The sequence below is a fragment of the Drosophila kikkawai genome, chromosome 2R (genome assembly GCF_030179895.1).
Source record: "Drosophila kikkawai strain 14028-0561.14 chromosome 2R, DkikHiC1v2, whole genome shotgun sequence".
Lineage (NCBI taxonomy): Eukaryota > Metazoa > Arthropoda > Insecta > Diptera > Drosophilidae > Drosophila > Drosophila kikkawai.
Window position 1 is genome coordinate 24,932,592 of NC_091729.1, and position 13,723 is coordinate 24,946,314.

Below are 13,723 nucleotides of genomic sequence, written 5' to 3' on the forward strand. Positions count from 1 at the left end.
CCGAAAAATGGTGAGAGACTCGAAATGCCGATACAATTAGGCTAAAACTGTTTACCCCCGAATGGGAATCGGAGAGCAGTATTAACTTGAGTGGTAGAGACCTGCAATTAACCAGTTCGCCACCGGTTTCAGCCGGCGTTAGGCAGTCTGCGGCAGTTGATGTGTTGATTTCGGCGATATATTTTAGCCCCTGGTTACCAGGTAAATCCTACTTATCAGCCGGTGAAAATTCCTACTCAATATTTGCAGGCCGCTTAAAGTACACCCGGGGATAATCGCTGGCCGCATAGGAGTTCACACGGGTCTGTTAAAATGCCCGAAAACCGCCCATCATCTCATGGCTGGCATCGCGCATACGCCGCGTGGTCCAATTTTAGCATCACCGTGCGATGCTGGTTACTCGCTTCGGTCTGTTGTTGTTCAGCAGCAACAAAGACCCATAAATACAACATGCTATTGTACCCATGACTTTGTTTTCGTGTTTTTTTTTTTCGTCTTCGTCATTGGTAAACATATTGATTTCAGCGCGTGGCACGGCTCTTTAAAAGGTGTGTGTAGGCGGTGCGACCTTCTTTACTCTTGGCATAAGCTTAAGGATTATGAAATATTAGAGTTTCCTGTGCCGGGAGCTCTTTGAAAGTTCCCCAAAGAAGCATTGCCGCAAAGTTTTCACATTAAATTCAGCTTTTAGTGTTGCCTTAAAAGCGTTTTAAACAAAGTTAAGGGCTTAGGAGTTTACCTTTTATCAAAAGTTTCTGAATTTAAGTTAAATAGAATTCTAAAAACTTTTGTTTTTTTTATTATATAAGTAAAATGGGTAAAATTAATATTTAAACTACAAAAGAAAAAGCTTTTTCCTTTAATAAGGCGTTATACAAATTTATTAAGGTCAACGCCATTCCCAAAGGGTGTCATTATTCAGTATTTGCTATAATTATTATCACAAAGTTTGTCTTTAATAATAACACAGAAAACATGTGTAGACACACGCCTCCTTTATCAACCTTAGAACTCGTGCAAGGCACTTTTATTTTTATTCTTCATGTTTTGGTTCCGAAACCACTTAAACGTTAATCGCGTCTGCTCTGTCAGTCCACAAATAGTTCATGACGACGAGGGAATCTTATCGAGAATTCCTGATAAACAAAGATGGTGGGAAACTGGCACTGGCACCACCACCTGCTGCTTGGCTTTATCTGAAAAACTACAAAACTGAAAGCGAAATTCGAATAAATGCCAATTCATTTGTGGCGTTGTCTCGTGACAACCACTACTTCTAGTACCGCGACTGGTGGGGATTCGGTTCCCTGGATGTTATCCATTCCGGCCGACCTTTTGTCGAAGCTTTTTGAGTCATGCACTTGTGTGGTTTGCCTGCCGGCCTGCCTACCTGCCTCTGTGTAAACAATTATCGTGGATTTTTATTGCATAAACAATTCTGGGTAAGGTGGTAGGAATCACAATGACGGGATCCAATGAGATATTATTTGCTTCACTTTCGATGAGTAAACTGTGCCATTTCTTCAGCTCCTTTCGCTTATATAATCAATACACGACAATGTGTTTATAATTAATGTGTCCATATATAGTTTTGGCCCATCGAAAGGTGGTTCGATTTCCATTGATTCGTAGGTAAACACAAGCCCGATTGAAGTCCAATTCATTATCCATCATAAAAAGGCTTTCGAGTGTCGCTATCTGTCTGCTAGTGAAAATCCTCAAAACAAATTCCCCTTTCCGTTGGTGTCTAATTAATTTGATAAAGCCTAAGACTGGTCTTCGGGAAAGAAATGCTTTGCACGCGCCTTCTTTTGCTGGAATTCTCTAAATAAATATTTATATATTAGAAAATTGTGACATTTAAGGTGCTCTATCTGTTGGTTTTATTATGTTTTCAAATAGGAAAATCGTATATGTGTAGAAGAAAATACTGAGATGTTGACAAATATCAAATGTTTTCTTTATTTAATGTAGACATTTCTTTGCTCAGACAAGAAAACTGCGCAAAAAATTCTATGAAACTCAAGGCTGGTCCATTTTGTAAAACATTTTCTTTGATTTATTTGTGCTTAGGTATTAAAATTATTTCTTGCTTGAATATTAAAAGATTTTAGGGCTTAAATATATAGGTTTTTCTGTGGAGAAACATTTCTTAATGTATTTCTTTTGTATTTACTACTGATTAATATTTAAGTTACTCAACGTTATATAATTTTACATATTATAAAAATTAAATCTAAGCATTTTCAAACTCTTAACTGTTTAAATATTATTATTTACCTCCAAATATAATTTAAATTGAAGAATTTCGGCCTATAAATGTGTGTTAATTCCCATATATTCTTGGCATTTTGTTGCTGTTCTCGATCACGTCGCCGATTGACGTCACTGTAGGGCGCGTGCGTCTTAATTAGTTCGTCTCGTTTGCGATCCCAGATCGGGGCAGGCAGTTGACCGGAGATGCTCCGATATTCGGTTAACCTAGAGAAAGTGACTCATGGCTTTCCGAAACAACGCTCTCTCCTCTCCCCCCTCTCGTAGCTTTAATTGTTATTTTTACACACGTCGTGACATTGCACTTGAATTTTTGCGTATTTTTTTTGGCTGTGCATATTTTGGTATTTGCTTCCCGTTAACTGTTACTTGTTACCTGTGTTACCTGTCTTTGGCCTCGGTTTCTGAAACGATTTTCGATGATCCCATTCGCGTGTTGCAGGGGCCGAAAGAAAACAAGTGCATAAATTAATTCGCCTTATTAATATGGCCATAAAGTCTACCGGCTTGTCGCTAATTTGCAGGCCAGATTTATTTTTAAATCCAACCCTCTCCCCGCACCTTTTTTGGCAAATATCGCACTCTGTCTGCGGGCCACCGATTATATAGATACTACCACTATAACCCCCTCAACCGATAAGGGAAATGGAGTAGTATAAGGGTCTCCAGTTCTGGATCCGAACTCTTGTTTACCGAAGCTTTTTCGCACCTTTTTCGCAAAGAGCCTCGCGCTCGGATCGATCGGGAATTCTCCACTGCGCAGGCGCACTCTCTCGCCCGCTCTCGTTTTCCCGCATATAATTCTCTATATAATTTGCGAGGTCGGAGCAGAAATGGGTTTAATAGTGATTCGGTGCGCCCAAAGAAAGCAACGCCAGTGTTCTCCGTTCTCCTCCTCCACAAACATTTTGCTCGGCTGTGTCCGAGGAAAAGCCACAAAATCAAGCGGAAGAACCTCGAGAAAAAAAGCAGAAACAATTGAAAATAATAAATAATCGTGCCAAACGGGGCAAAAATCTTGTAAAAATAATCAAGATCCCGAAACATGTGAACTGCTGGAAAAAGAGAAAAAAAAAAGCAAAGCTAAAAGCAAATGTGAACAAGAAAATTTCAATTAGTATTTATTGAAATTTATTAAGCGAGATTTAAGGCGTTGACATTTTTATTTGTCCAACAAAAACGCCTCTCTATTCAAATCAAGAGCCCCTGTGATCAAAAAACAACCCGAGAGTGAACTGAAGTAAATTCATTGTGATAATAAATCTATTTAGACTGATTAAATTAGAGATTAACCAAAGCAGAATGACTCCGAGGCTTATAACATATATTTTGGTAAATATTTTTGTAATTTTAAGGGAATAATATTGGTCTTAGGGAAAGGGATAATTCATTTGTTAATTATATAAGAGACTTTAGTAAAGTTTATATATTTTATAACTGGTTTTAAACTGTTAAATATATAAGTATATAAAATTTTGAATTTATTTTAACCTTGTTATTATTTCGTTAATTTATTAAATTGTAAAATTATCCAGAATTTCATAAAAAGTCTTTAAAGAATGCAAATTTTAAAAGGTTTAAGTCTAAATATTGCTTATGTAATATAATAATTTCACAAATTTATTACATTTTCGTGGATTTTAGTGCCTGAAATTTAAATTTTAATTATTTTTTAAAGAGTATCCATAATTTCATCATATGTTTATATAAGTTAAAAGTGACTTCAGCTTCTATTAACAATTTTTATTACCTTTAAACCAGACTTGGCTTAGAAATGCCGCTGGACTTTGATGATGGGTCATGACTTGACACAAATAAATGTATTGAATGGAATATTACTCATACGACACGTTGAGCACTCGGCACTTATTAACCCACTTAATTGTGGCCGGGGAAATGACATTTATCGGCAGCTTTAATTGTTTATAATTTTAGCTACAAGTCTGTCACGGCATCGCCAATTGATTTTTCACATTATCTCTAAGCGATTCTCATGTTTTCCCTTACGTTTCTCTCTCTCTTTCCAGTGCGGCATGCGCCATCCCACAACTGGGCTGAACGAAGACGACCTGAGTCGTCTCACTGGTTCATCATCGTCGACGGCATCGTGCGGCAGCGCAGCCTCGTCATCGTCCTCCTCCTCATCCTCGTCAGCCGCAGCCGCTGCAGCCCGCAATGAGGGGGTTCGAAGTCCGGATAATACCATGCCAGCCCTGGCAGGCACTGGTGAGCCCCTCAAGAGCCACCTGAACAGTGGCTTTAACTCCACCTACTTGCCCGAGATCATACATCCGGCCCTGGAATGGCAGAAGTCATCGCGCAAGCGCAAGGAGCGCCTGGACAGCAGCTCGGCCTTTGGCCAGGATCGCAAGCTACAGCGCAGCAACAGCGAGGAGCTGCTTACAGACGGCGGACCAGCGGCCATTGTGTCCACGACGGCCACTGGCTGCCAGACAGCAGCCGCTGCTCAACTCCTAGAGGCCCAGTGCGATGTTATCCGTCGCGTTTCCTCCGAGGATTTTAAGCGCACGGCCAGCTATGCCAGTTACCGGCAGGAGTTTGAGCGGGAGCAGGAAGAGGCCTCGGAGCTGGGGGAAAACAATGCCTCCCTGGCCAATTTGCCAACGGGAGAGGCGGCCAAGGAGCGTCCCCGCCTGGAGACCAGTCCAGCGCGTCAGCCGTTGGCCAAGGAGACCAGCGATGACTCCGAGTGCGAGCACGAGCGGCGCCGCAGTAGCGAGCGCTTCTGCAAGTCTCGCCAGCCGCCGGTGCGCAAGTCCGGAGTGGCCAAGAAGGGCAGCGGTAGCGGAGGCAGTGGCTCCAAGTACCTGCCCTCGCGGCGGGATGAGCAGAGCGCCTATAAGTACGATCTGTCGGCCCTGAAGTACGAACGCAGAGGTTTCATAAGCAGCAGGAAACAGCAGCAGCAACAACAGCAACAGCAGCAGCAACAGGATCACAACGACAACAATTTAATAGACTTCCATCAGCAGCAGAAGGAGCTGCAGACCAAGAGGAGCGCCAGCATCTCACCCACGCCCACCACCAGCTCCTCGGCGGGCAGCGACGACAGCACGCCCACATCCAATGCCGCCCCGGCGCCCATCAAGGCCAAGCCCCAGCGGCAGCAGCAGAGCCTGGATCTCACATCCGCCCAGGAATCGCTGCCCTGGGAGCGGGGCGATGAGCCAGCTCCCATCCTGAGCCGGCGTTATGCCCACTCTCGCCCTCATATCGGTGGCAACCTCGAATCAGCTGCTCAGCTAGCCAAGGCCATGCCATATCCTCAACAGCTGCCGAAGCAGGCGGCCACAGTTCAGCTTCATGGCGACATGGACATGGAGCCCATGGATGCAGTGCGTGCATTTAGCTCGCTGGAGAATATGCGCACCCGGGATGTGATGCAGCAGGTCCTGCCCGCCATGATGGTGGCCTTCCAGACGCCCGACGAGCGACTCAAGACCATCAATCGCCGGGTGACTGTGCTGAAGAAGAAACTGGTGCAGCTGGAGGAGTCGCTGGAACAGCGACTGGGTTATAGGCCATCGCAGGCGGAGCGACTAAACGACAAGTACATGAAGAACGCTCTGGCGGAGTTGAGCAAGCTGCGCAAGGAACGCCACGAGCTCAAGACTGATCCCATCGCAGCTCTGGGCCTCAAGGTTGGAAGCGGCGGTGTCGGTGGCAGCATTGCCGGCCAGGAGGTGGCCAAAAAGCTAGAGCGCATGAAGGCTACCCTCGCTGAAATCGAGCAGGTAATAAGATGGGGTGTTTTCTTTTTTTTTGCGTATTTTAAGCTAAATCACGAGACACATTTTTATGACAATTAGCAAGTGGAACGCAGACGTCAGAGAAAGATGTCGGGTGTTTATAATAAATATAAAGAGGCGGGGGTCTGTGGATATAGTATAACATAGGATAGGATGATGGCCACGACAGCCGCAATTTGGCAATAACTTTGATCTTGTTCCATTGTCAAAAAAAAAGAGAGGTGGCACTTGGTAAACATATATTTTGTTTTGAAAACAATATTTAGCGGTTGAGCGACGTTTTTAGGGAACTTTTAAATGTAAATATAGCTTTTAGGGTTTAGGAAAAGGTCTAGAAAATGTATTTTAAACTAATTTTGAACTTTGTCTTTCGATTTATTAATATATTCTAACATTTAGGTAGATTCTTAAGTATTAAAATCAACTTAAGACATTTTTCCTAGCCCCAAAATCATTTACATAATTATTTTCTTGTAACTTTTATGGCTTCCTTAGGAAATGACCAAAGAAATCAATTCCCACATTCCAAATTGGGCGATTATAATGAGATTTCTATATATATCTTCATATACTACATGTTTTTATGGCATCTAGACAGGCCTCCTCTGTATATATTGACAAATTAATGATACATTTGTCATAGACAAAACGCCGCAGACAAACACTACACTCTTTGGCGGCCCAAAAGGAATCCACTTGAAATTGAATTTCTGCCAAGAAAACAAAGTGTGCGCGAAATGATTTTTCCTCCCTGTGGAAATGGGAAATCGCCTAAGAGGCCAAAGAGGAGAAGAAGCAGCCATCCAAGTGCCATGCCAAGCCATATATTATTGCTATACTGTAACTGTATTATTATTTGTTTACAATACGGTTATATATTCCGCACTTGTGTTTCTATTTCTGTTTCTGCGGCTCTGGCATCTTCGGAAATGTCTGCTGATGTCGCCGCCCTGTCATTGTCAGGGCCAAGGAGAATCATAAACAAATCAAAAGAACGAGTAATGCCCACAAAGCTGATTAATTGTGTTGTTTACCGATGGGTGGTGGGTGGTCTTTATCAGTTCAGTTTTTTTGTGTAGAGCTTCTGTGGCTTTTATTGTGGTTTTTTATCGTAAATGAAAGTTTAACTTTCTGATATAGATAGGAGCATTTAAATAGATATTTGTTTAGTCATTAGGTCTTTCTATATTGCACTTAACTTCTTAAAAAGCTTGCTTATCCACTTATAGGGCTTTCATCCAATATTATTGCTTTACTCACCTTTTGTTTTCTCCTTTTACAGAACCTCAACGAGAAGCGCGTAAATGGCCATCGCTCCGAGCAGCTGGAGGATCTGAATGCCGACCAGCTGGTGCAGGAAAAGAGTGCCGTGCAGCATGGCCTGCTCTACTTTGAGAGTCTGTACGGTCATCCCATTACCAAAGAGGAACGTGATGCTGCTCGACCGCTCTACGATCGCTACCGGCAGCTGAAGCGTTTGGTTTCCCGCACCGTGATGTTCGGCGCAGGAACAGGTGTGCCAGAGCTACCCACAATCCTGGAGCACGAGGCCATGGTGTTCGAGGCCACTTCCACGCCGCAGCAGTATTCATCGAACAACAGCACCGAGACCACCAACTCGCCCAGCGACTCGAATGCGCCAAATACTCTTACCCAGAATGCTTCCTCCGATGAGTCGACGACCACCACCACCACACTGACGGGTCCGGCGGCTGGAGTGGCTGCCTCGCCTCTGGAATCTTCGGCGGCCAGCGAGAATATCTCCTCGCTGAGCCTGGACCAACTGTGGGAGCAGCTGGATCGCGTGCGCGATGAGAAGGCCTTGCTGAAGGCCACCATCAGGGAGTACGAGTCGCTGTTCGAGGAGCAGAACGGTCGCAAGATGCTGAAGCAGGACCGCCGATCGCTGGAGACGGAGACCTACGCCCAGTACAAGGAGAAGAAGGCCAAGGTCCGGCTGCTGCAGGCGCTGATCAAGAAGCACATTGGCCAGTAAACCTGGATATATCCTCCTTCCATTATTCACAACAAAACACGCAAACTTATTTATTTCATACCAACCTAGACTTATGTACGCAAATTATATGTAGTTTTTAGACTTACATTTACCATATATTCTATAATGATACATTTTATGAATATTGTTGATTCCTTATTGTTTTTTTAAAAAACAACCTATTGAGTAATTGTAATAAACAAAACCCCAAAACAAAGAAAATGAAAGTGATTGGAGAAACGAAAAGAAAGTGGCCGCAAGACATTTGATTCAGATTCGACCCCTATATATCTACCATTCAGACTCCCGCACGGAATTGATATCTAATTGTAACACCCCTGAAGCACTCTCCCCTAAATCATACTTCAGTTCGATGTAAATCGTCATTGATGTTAAAAAATGACTGTATTTGGCCTTAGTTGTCCCACTCCAAAGCGGGGAGCACACACACGCACACCTCATTTGATTAGAGCCACTCTACGATATATATAGTTTGTAACGATCTAAAGGAGCAAATCAAATAATTGGAAAACCTTTATAAGTGTTGTCTGGTAGCAATGAAAATGAAACTTTTATATCGAAGATATCTAAACTAGAGACTCTAGCGATCTATAAACAAATACTCTACCCAAGGCATTATCTAGATGTGCTTTCCATTAAATGTTTCAGTGTGCAAAACCGCACGCAACCCCCATTATCCACTCGAGATCAGAGCTAGGGATATAAATCGGTATTTAAACATTGCTATAAATCGGTTTTCTGTTTGATATATTGGACCAATACATAATCCGAAAGAGACAAATAAAATTAACATTTTTAGATATTTTCGATATGATATTGAGTGCGATATTTTGGTCGGTATATCATATCGGACTTTCCCCTTCGATATACATCCCTAATCAGAACCTTCGGAGTCGAAACGATCACAAGCTAGCATCGGTTGCAGATCCAGAGATCCTCTCTGGATATTTGGTAAACGATTTGATTTTGTTGTGCAAAAAAAGCAATTGGGTTTTTTGAACGTGTCTAACCCCCCGCCCCTAAGCCATGCATACGATAACGATATATTATATATATGAAATATTTACAATGATAAAGCCAAGCAAATACATATGTAACGTATATATATTTACATGTTTACATATATATACACACATATAGGACTCAACATTTACAAATTGAATATTCTTATATATGTAGAGCCCACTGAGTTGGGCCACAAAAAGCAGAAAGCATTAAAGTATCTCCCAGCTAACCGAAGCGATTGAATGTCTATGAAATAAAATATATCACGTTATATTAAAATAAAATCTGTGTTTATTTTTATTCAGCGTTATGGTTACATCAGTTTTTATTTTAGGTGTATTCGGTCCTCGTTGAGTGCGACTGCAATGAGAGATAAGATAGTAAATAGTACCGCAGTTTTTGGAAAGATTAATCACTACGTTTGAAGTGCAAATGACTGATCAGTCGCGTGTGTATTATCGACAGAGAAATTCAGCTATATGCTTGTCAATAGGTCTTCATCAGATGATATGGATATAATGGGAGGAAAGATGAAAGATTATGCTTACCCTTATGCCTAGCTGGAGAGAGTTTCCTTGTATTTATTCCATCTGCAAGTCAAAGAATACACATAATTACTAATATTGTTTAATTTGGAATTATTATAAAAAGAAAAACATTTATTTGGTCAGCTTAGTATATCATCAATTGTTTTTATGACAGGGATAACTGTTTTGGCTTAAAGGTGTTCATCATAGAGATTGTTTTTGTGTTGTCTACATTGTAACACTACTAACCTTGTTTAGTCCAGCAAAATCAGTTTATTCTGCGACTGGAAACCACCACATGGAATAATACCTACAAGAGACCAGAAGGTATTGATTAGAATATATCAAATACTACGATTTTCTTGATTAATGCAGTCATGAAAAGGTTAATTCAGTCATTAAAAAGTTAGCAACACATGTACATTCAGTTATATGCTTGTCTATTGGTTTGTCATCAGATAAAGTGGTGAAAGATCCTAGGAATGAATTATATACACACCTCAACTAGATAGATAGCATCCGAAACATTCACCAAGATACCTGTAGATAAAAGAAAAAAATTGTTTTATTATATATTTCATTATAAAAAATAAATAAAAATATTAAAGAATAATTTATCAGTATTTAATAACCAATCGACATCATTTCTCCGACTGGGGCGGTATTCAAAAGCATCATTTTAGTTCTAAAATATTATATAAACCAGAAAAAGCCTTACCTTTTATTTTCTAAGAGTTCCCAAAGCCTTCTACTTCGTCTTTTCCAATTTCGAAGTCTGTAAACAACAACAAAAATTGTCTTTATAAGCATGTCATCAAAAGGCATAACATATATTAGTTATTAATGCAAATTATCAGCAAATAATAACCAATCGACATCATTTCTCCGACTGGGGCGGTATTCAAAAACATCAGAATAAAAACTAGAAGTAAAATAAAGCCTAATAAACCTACCTTTTACTTTAAAGATTTTACATTTTCCCCAATGGTTAAGCTTTAGGTGTCATGTTGACCGTGCAATCTGCAATAAATAAATATATACATTATATATCCTCATTTCAAATAAGCTAAATAGGCATTTTAATTTATACTAAATCAGCAATTTAAAACCAATCGACATCATTTCTCCGACTGGGGCGGTATACGAAAACATCATAAATCAATTTACAAATATTTAAATAGAAAGTAAACACACCTTTTTGTCGAGCTAGCAATCATTCTCTGACGTACTTGGCACTAACAGTTCTGTAAGTAAATAAATAATATATTAGCCAAGCTCATAGAAGAAACTCAAAGTTAAAAATAAAAGGTAATTGGTCAGCTCATTTTATCATCAATTATTCTTATGACAGGGATAACTGTTTGGCTTAAATAAAGGTGTTCATCATGAAAGAGGAAACTTAATTAATTTGTTGTTCGTAACTCATAACTTACTTTTTCTTTGCAGAACTTTCCTTGACAAGAGAGATTATTCGAGATAAACCTCCTAAAAAGAAAAGGAAAAGAAATTAGACATGGGAAATCTTGACAATACATAGAGTGTCGTATATGCAATCAGCTTGTTATATCATCAATTATTCTTATGACAGGGATAACTGTTTGGCTTTAAATAAGGTGTTCATCACTGCATATACAAAGGGATTGCATTATTTGTATGCTTACCTTTATAGAAACAGGATCTGGAACGTTTGTTATGTCCTCCATCAGTCAAATCCTGTAAAAAAAAACTCTTTAAGGGGTTTTCTAAAATATTCAAAATCTATGAATTTTCCAAAGTCAGTCGTGTGAAAATCAACATGATTATTCGGTTATATGCTTGTCTATTGGTTTGTCATCATAAAAAATACTTATTGCTTATTTTTCAAAGTGAAAACTCACCATTTTGAAGGATTAACCATTATAGATGCCTGCAAGCGCCCATTTATGCTTTCTGTAAATAAGAAATAAAGATTTTTCTATAGAAAACATAGCATATATTAATAAATTTTATATAAAGAAAGTAAATCAGCAATTCATTTTTGCGTTGGTATGGAACAGTTTTCTTCATAGAATATCAAAGCGAGCTGGGTAAATGTTTCATCATTTTAAGAGTAGGTTTCTAAATGCATATAAAAAGCATAGTTACCTTTTTAGCAGTCTGGAGCAGTGGAAGAAATGTCATTGTTAGGTTCAGCAGTCTGAAAAATAAAGGAAAACAATTTTATAAAATGTATTCCTGTTTTTCTATGGTTCCTTTATAGTTTTTAATTTGTGCTTCAGTTACAAAGGTGAAAGTTGTCATCAAAACTTTTCAAGAGTAGCAAATAATAATCGTTCATCATATTCATAATTACATAAACACTTTTTTAATACATAGATAAATACATACCTTGGAAAATATCCTGTAGTTATAAAACTTTGCTTCTCAGGCTGGCAATTATTTCTGAAAATATAAATAAAATGGCTTTACAATTTATGTTTAAGTAGACTTAAAATTTTGTATGCCAAAAATTAATCAGCAATTCATTTTTGCGTTGGTATGGAACAGTTTTCTTCATAAAATATCAAAGCGAGCTGGGTAAATGTTTCATCATTTTAAAGTTTAGATTTTATATGTATTTTAATGTTATTTATTTACCTTATAAACCAGCTTCCTCATTTTCCTGGATTAAACATTCATTAATCTGGAAAGCAAAAGAACATATAATTATTATATTTTCCAATTATTTATTGCATTTCTATTTTAAAATTTATGCTTCAGTTTAAAGGTGAAGGTTGTCGTCAAAACTTTTCAAGAGTAGCAAATAATAATCAAATCATCATATTTTAGTTATATTTAGTCTTAGTTTTTTATAAATATAAAAATACACACCTAACTAAGTCGAGCTCTCATTTAGTTCATGATACTGCTGGTTTTGACTGTCTTTTAGGTCTGTAAATAAAGAAAATGCTTTTAAAATACATATTCAAGTAGACTTAAAATTAAGCTTGTAATTAATAAATCAGCAATTCATGTTTTGCGTTGGTTGGAACAGTTTTCTTCATAAAATATCAAAGCGAGCTGGGTAAGTGTTTCATCATATGAATGGAAGTGATTTTAATATTACATTTTATATATAAATTACCTTGTTTCCCGTAATCAAGAAATTAACCATTGGTACTGCAAATAGATGAAAGAAAATATAATTAATATTGAGGAATAAAACTGAGAATTTTCAAAGGGCAGATAAAAAGTCAGCAATTCATGTTTTGCGTTGGTATGGAACAGTTCTCTTCATAGAATATCAAAGCGAGCTGGGTAAATGTTTCATCATTCAAGGAATTGAATATGGTAAAGAATTCATTTAACGATGCTTACCTTGTACAGCAAATAGAAGGTCATTTAACCGGCTTTTCCACAGGTACAATCGGGTTTAGCGTCCCTTTAGGGGATCTGAAATTTGGAAAATCAAGGTTAATGTTCGAATCGATCAGGGGCTCTCGGAAATTCATTGCTTGATGGAGGCATCAGTATATAAAACCAATCGACAAAGTTATTCCGACTGGGGCGGTATATGTTTGGCATCACAGAAGCAATAAACTCGGAAATAATGCCGACCGAAACTAACCTTACTTTGTGGGGACACGTGTCGGGCATGGAATTCATCCAAAATCGACCCCATCATCCGGGGATTTCACTTTCCAGGTCATTATATTGTCCATAATCATTGCTACCACATGGTATTCTGCAATTTAAAAGCACAAAATTAGTTATTTTGCAATTTGGTCACCAAATACAGCGGCCACATGGGGCTTTTGGCTATCAGCATTGAAAACCAATCAACACGTCTCTTCAGACTGGGGCGGTATTAAATCAACATCATTGAAACCAAGTGGCTAACTTTCAGAGTGTTAATATAACTTTATATTACCTTTTTGAGTTGTCAAGACACGGCAAAACGCAACTGTTCATTTTGGGAGAAAATTTTAAATGAAAGAATGCACGTGCGACTTGAGTAGAGGTGGAACACTGTCGATGATGCTATCGATTACATCGATTGTTCGTGTATGACAGTTTGGCGAAACATCGACAGTTTTAGGCCCCCTGGATTGTTATCCGCTTTTCTTGGAGAAGCTGTCAAAGTAATGATTGGAAAAATAACAAATAAATTA

The 13,723-nt window shown here is 39.0% G+C and overlaps 1 protein-coding gene, 2 long non-coding RNA genes and 2 other non-coding genes across 8 annotated transcripts in view; 2 read left to right on the plus strand and 3 right to left on the minus strand.

Annotated features, from left to right (window-relative positions):
* LOC108072962 (protein FAM13A) overlaps window positions 1-9,350 on the plus strand; it is a 22,396-nt gene extending 13,046 nt beyond the window's left edge. For 2 of the 3 annotated variants that reach the window (XM_017164393.3, XM_070283954.1), the window contains exons 3-4: window positions 4,302-6,029; window positions 7,327-9,350. In XM_017164393.3, the coding sequence (XP_017019882.1) occupies window positions 4,308-6,029; window positions 7,327-8,040 (2,436 nt within the window). In that variant the 5' untranslated portion in view covers window positions 4,302-4,307 and the 3' untranslated portion in view covers window positions 8,041-9,350. Of the gene's footprint in view, window positions 1-3,124; window positions 3,607-4,301; window positions 6,030-7,326 lie in introns of those variants that run through there. The other variant, XM_017164392.3, reaches the window with a different exon arrangement.
* Window positions 9,335-13,577, minus strand: LOC108072965 (uncharacterized). Its single transcript, XR_001770640.2, has 18 exons — window positions 13,483-13,577; window positions 13,180-13,296; window positions 12,930-13,004; window positions 12,697-12,731; window positions 12,444-12,503; window positions 12,210-12,255; window positions 11,961-12,014; window positions 11,718-11,769; window positions 11,471-11,522; window positions 11,255-11,306; window positions 11,027-11,078; window positions 10,788-10,837; window positions 10,547-10,613; window positions 10,312-10,368; window positions 10,093-10,133; window positions 9,843-9,903; window positions 9,615-9,656; window positions 9,335-9,426 (listed from the first exon to the last, which is right to left on the minus strand). It is a non-coding gene; the product is annotated as an uncharacterized lncRNA (long non-coding RNA).
* Window positions 9,727-9,808, minus strand: LOC121503039 (small nucleolar RNA R38). Its single transcript, XR_005991224.1, has one exon. It is a non-coding gene; the product is annotated as a small nucleolar RNA R38 (small nucleolar RNA).
* LOC121503038 (small nucleolar RNA R38) lies at window positions 11,140-11,223 on the minus strand. Its single transcript, XR_005991223.1, has one exon. It is a non-coding gene; the product is annotated as a small nucleolar RNA R38 (small nucleolar RNA).
* Window positions 11,939-13,174, plus strand: LOC138928018 (uncharacterized). 2 transcript variants are annotated; one of them, XR_011444470.1, is made up of 4 exons: window positions 11,939-12,149; window positions 12,578-12,636; window positions 12,716-12,902; window positions 12,973-13,174. It is a non-coding gene; the product is annotated as an uncharacterized lncRNA (long non-coding RNA). The 2 variants fall into 2 exon arrangements; XR_011444469.1 differs by lacking the exon at window positions 11,939-12,149 and having other exon boundaries at window positions 12,445-12,636.
* Window positions 13,578-13,723: the final 146 nt, after the last annotated feature.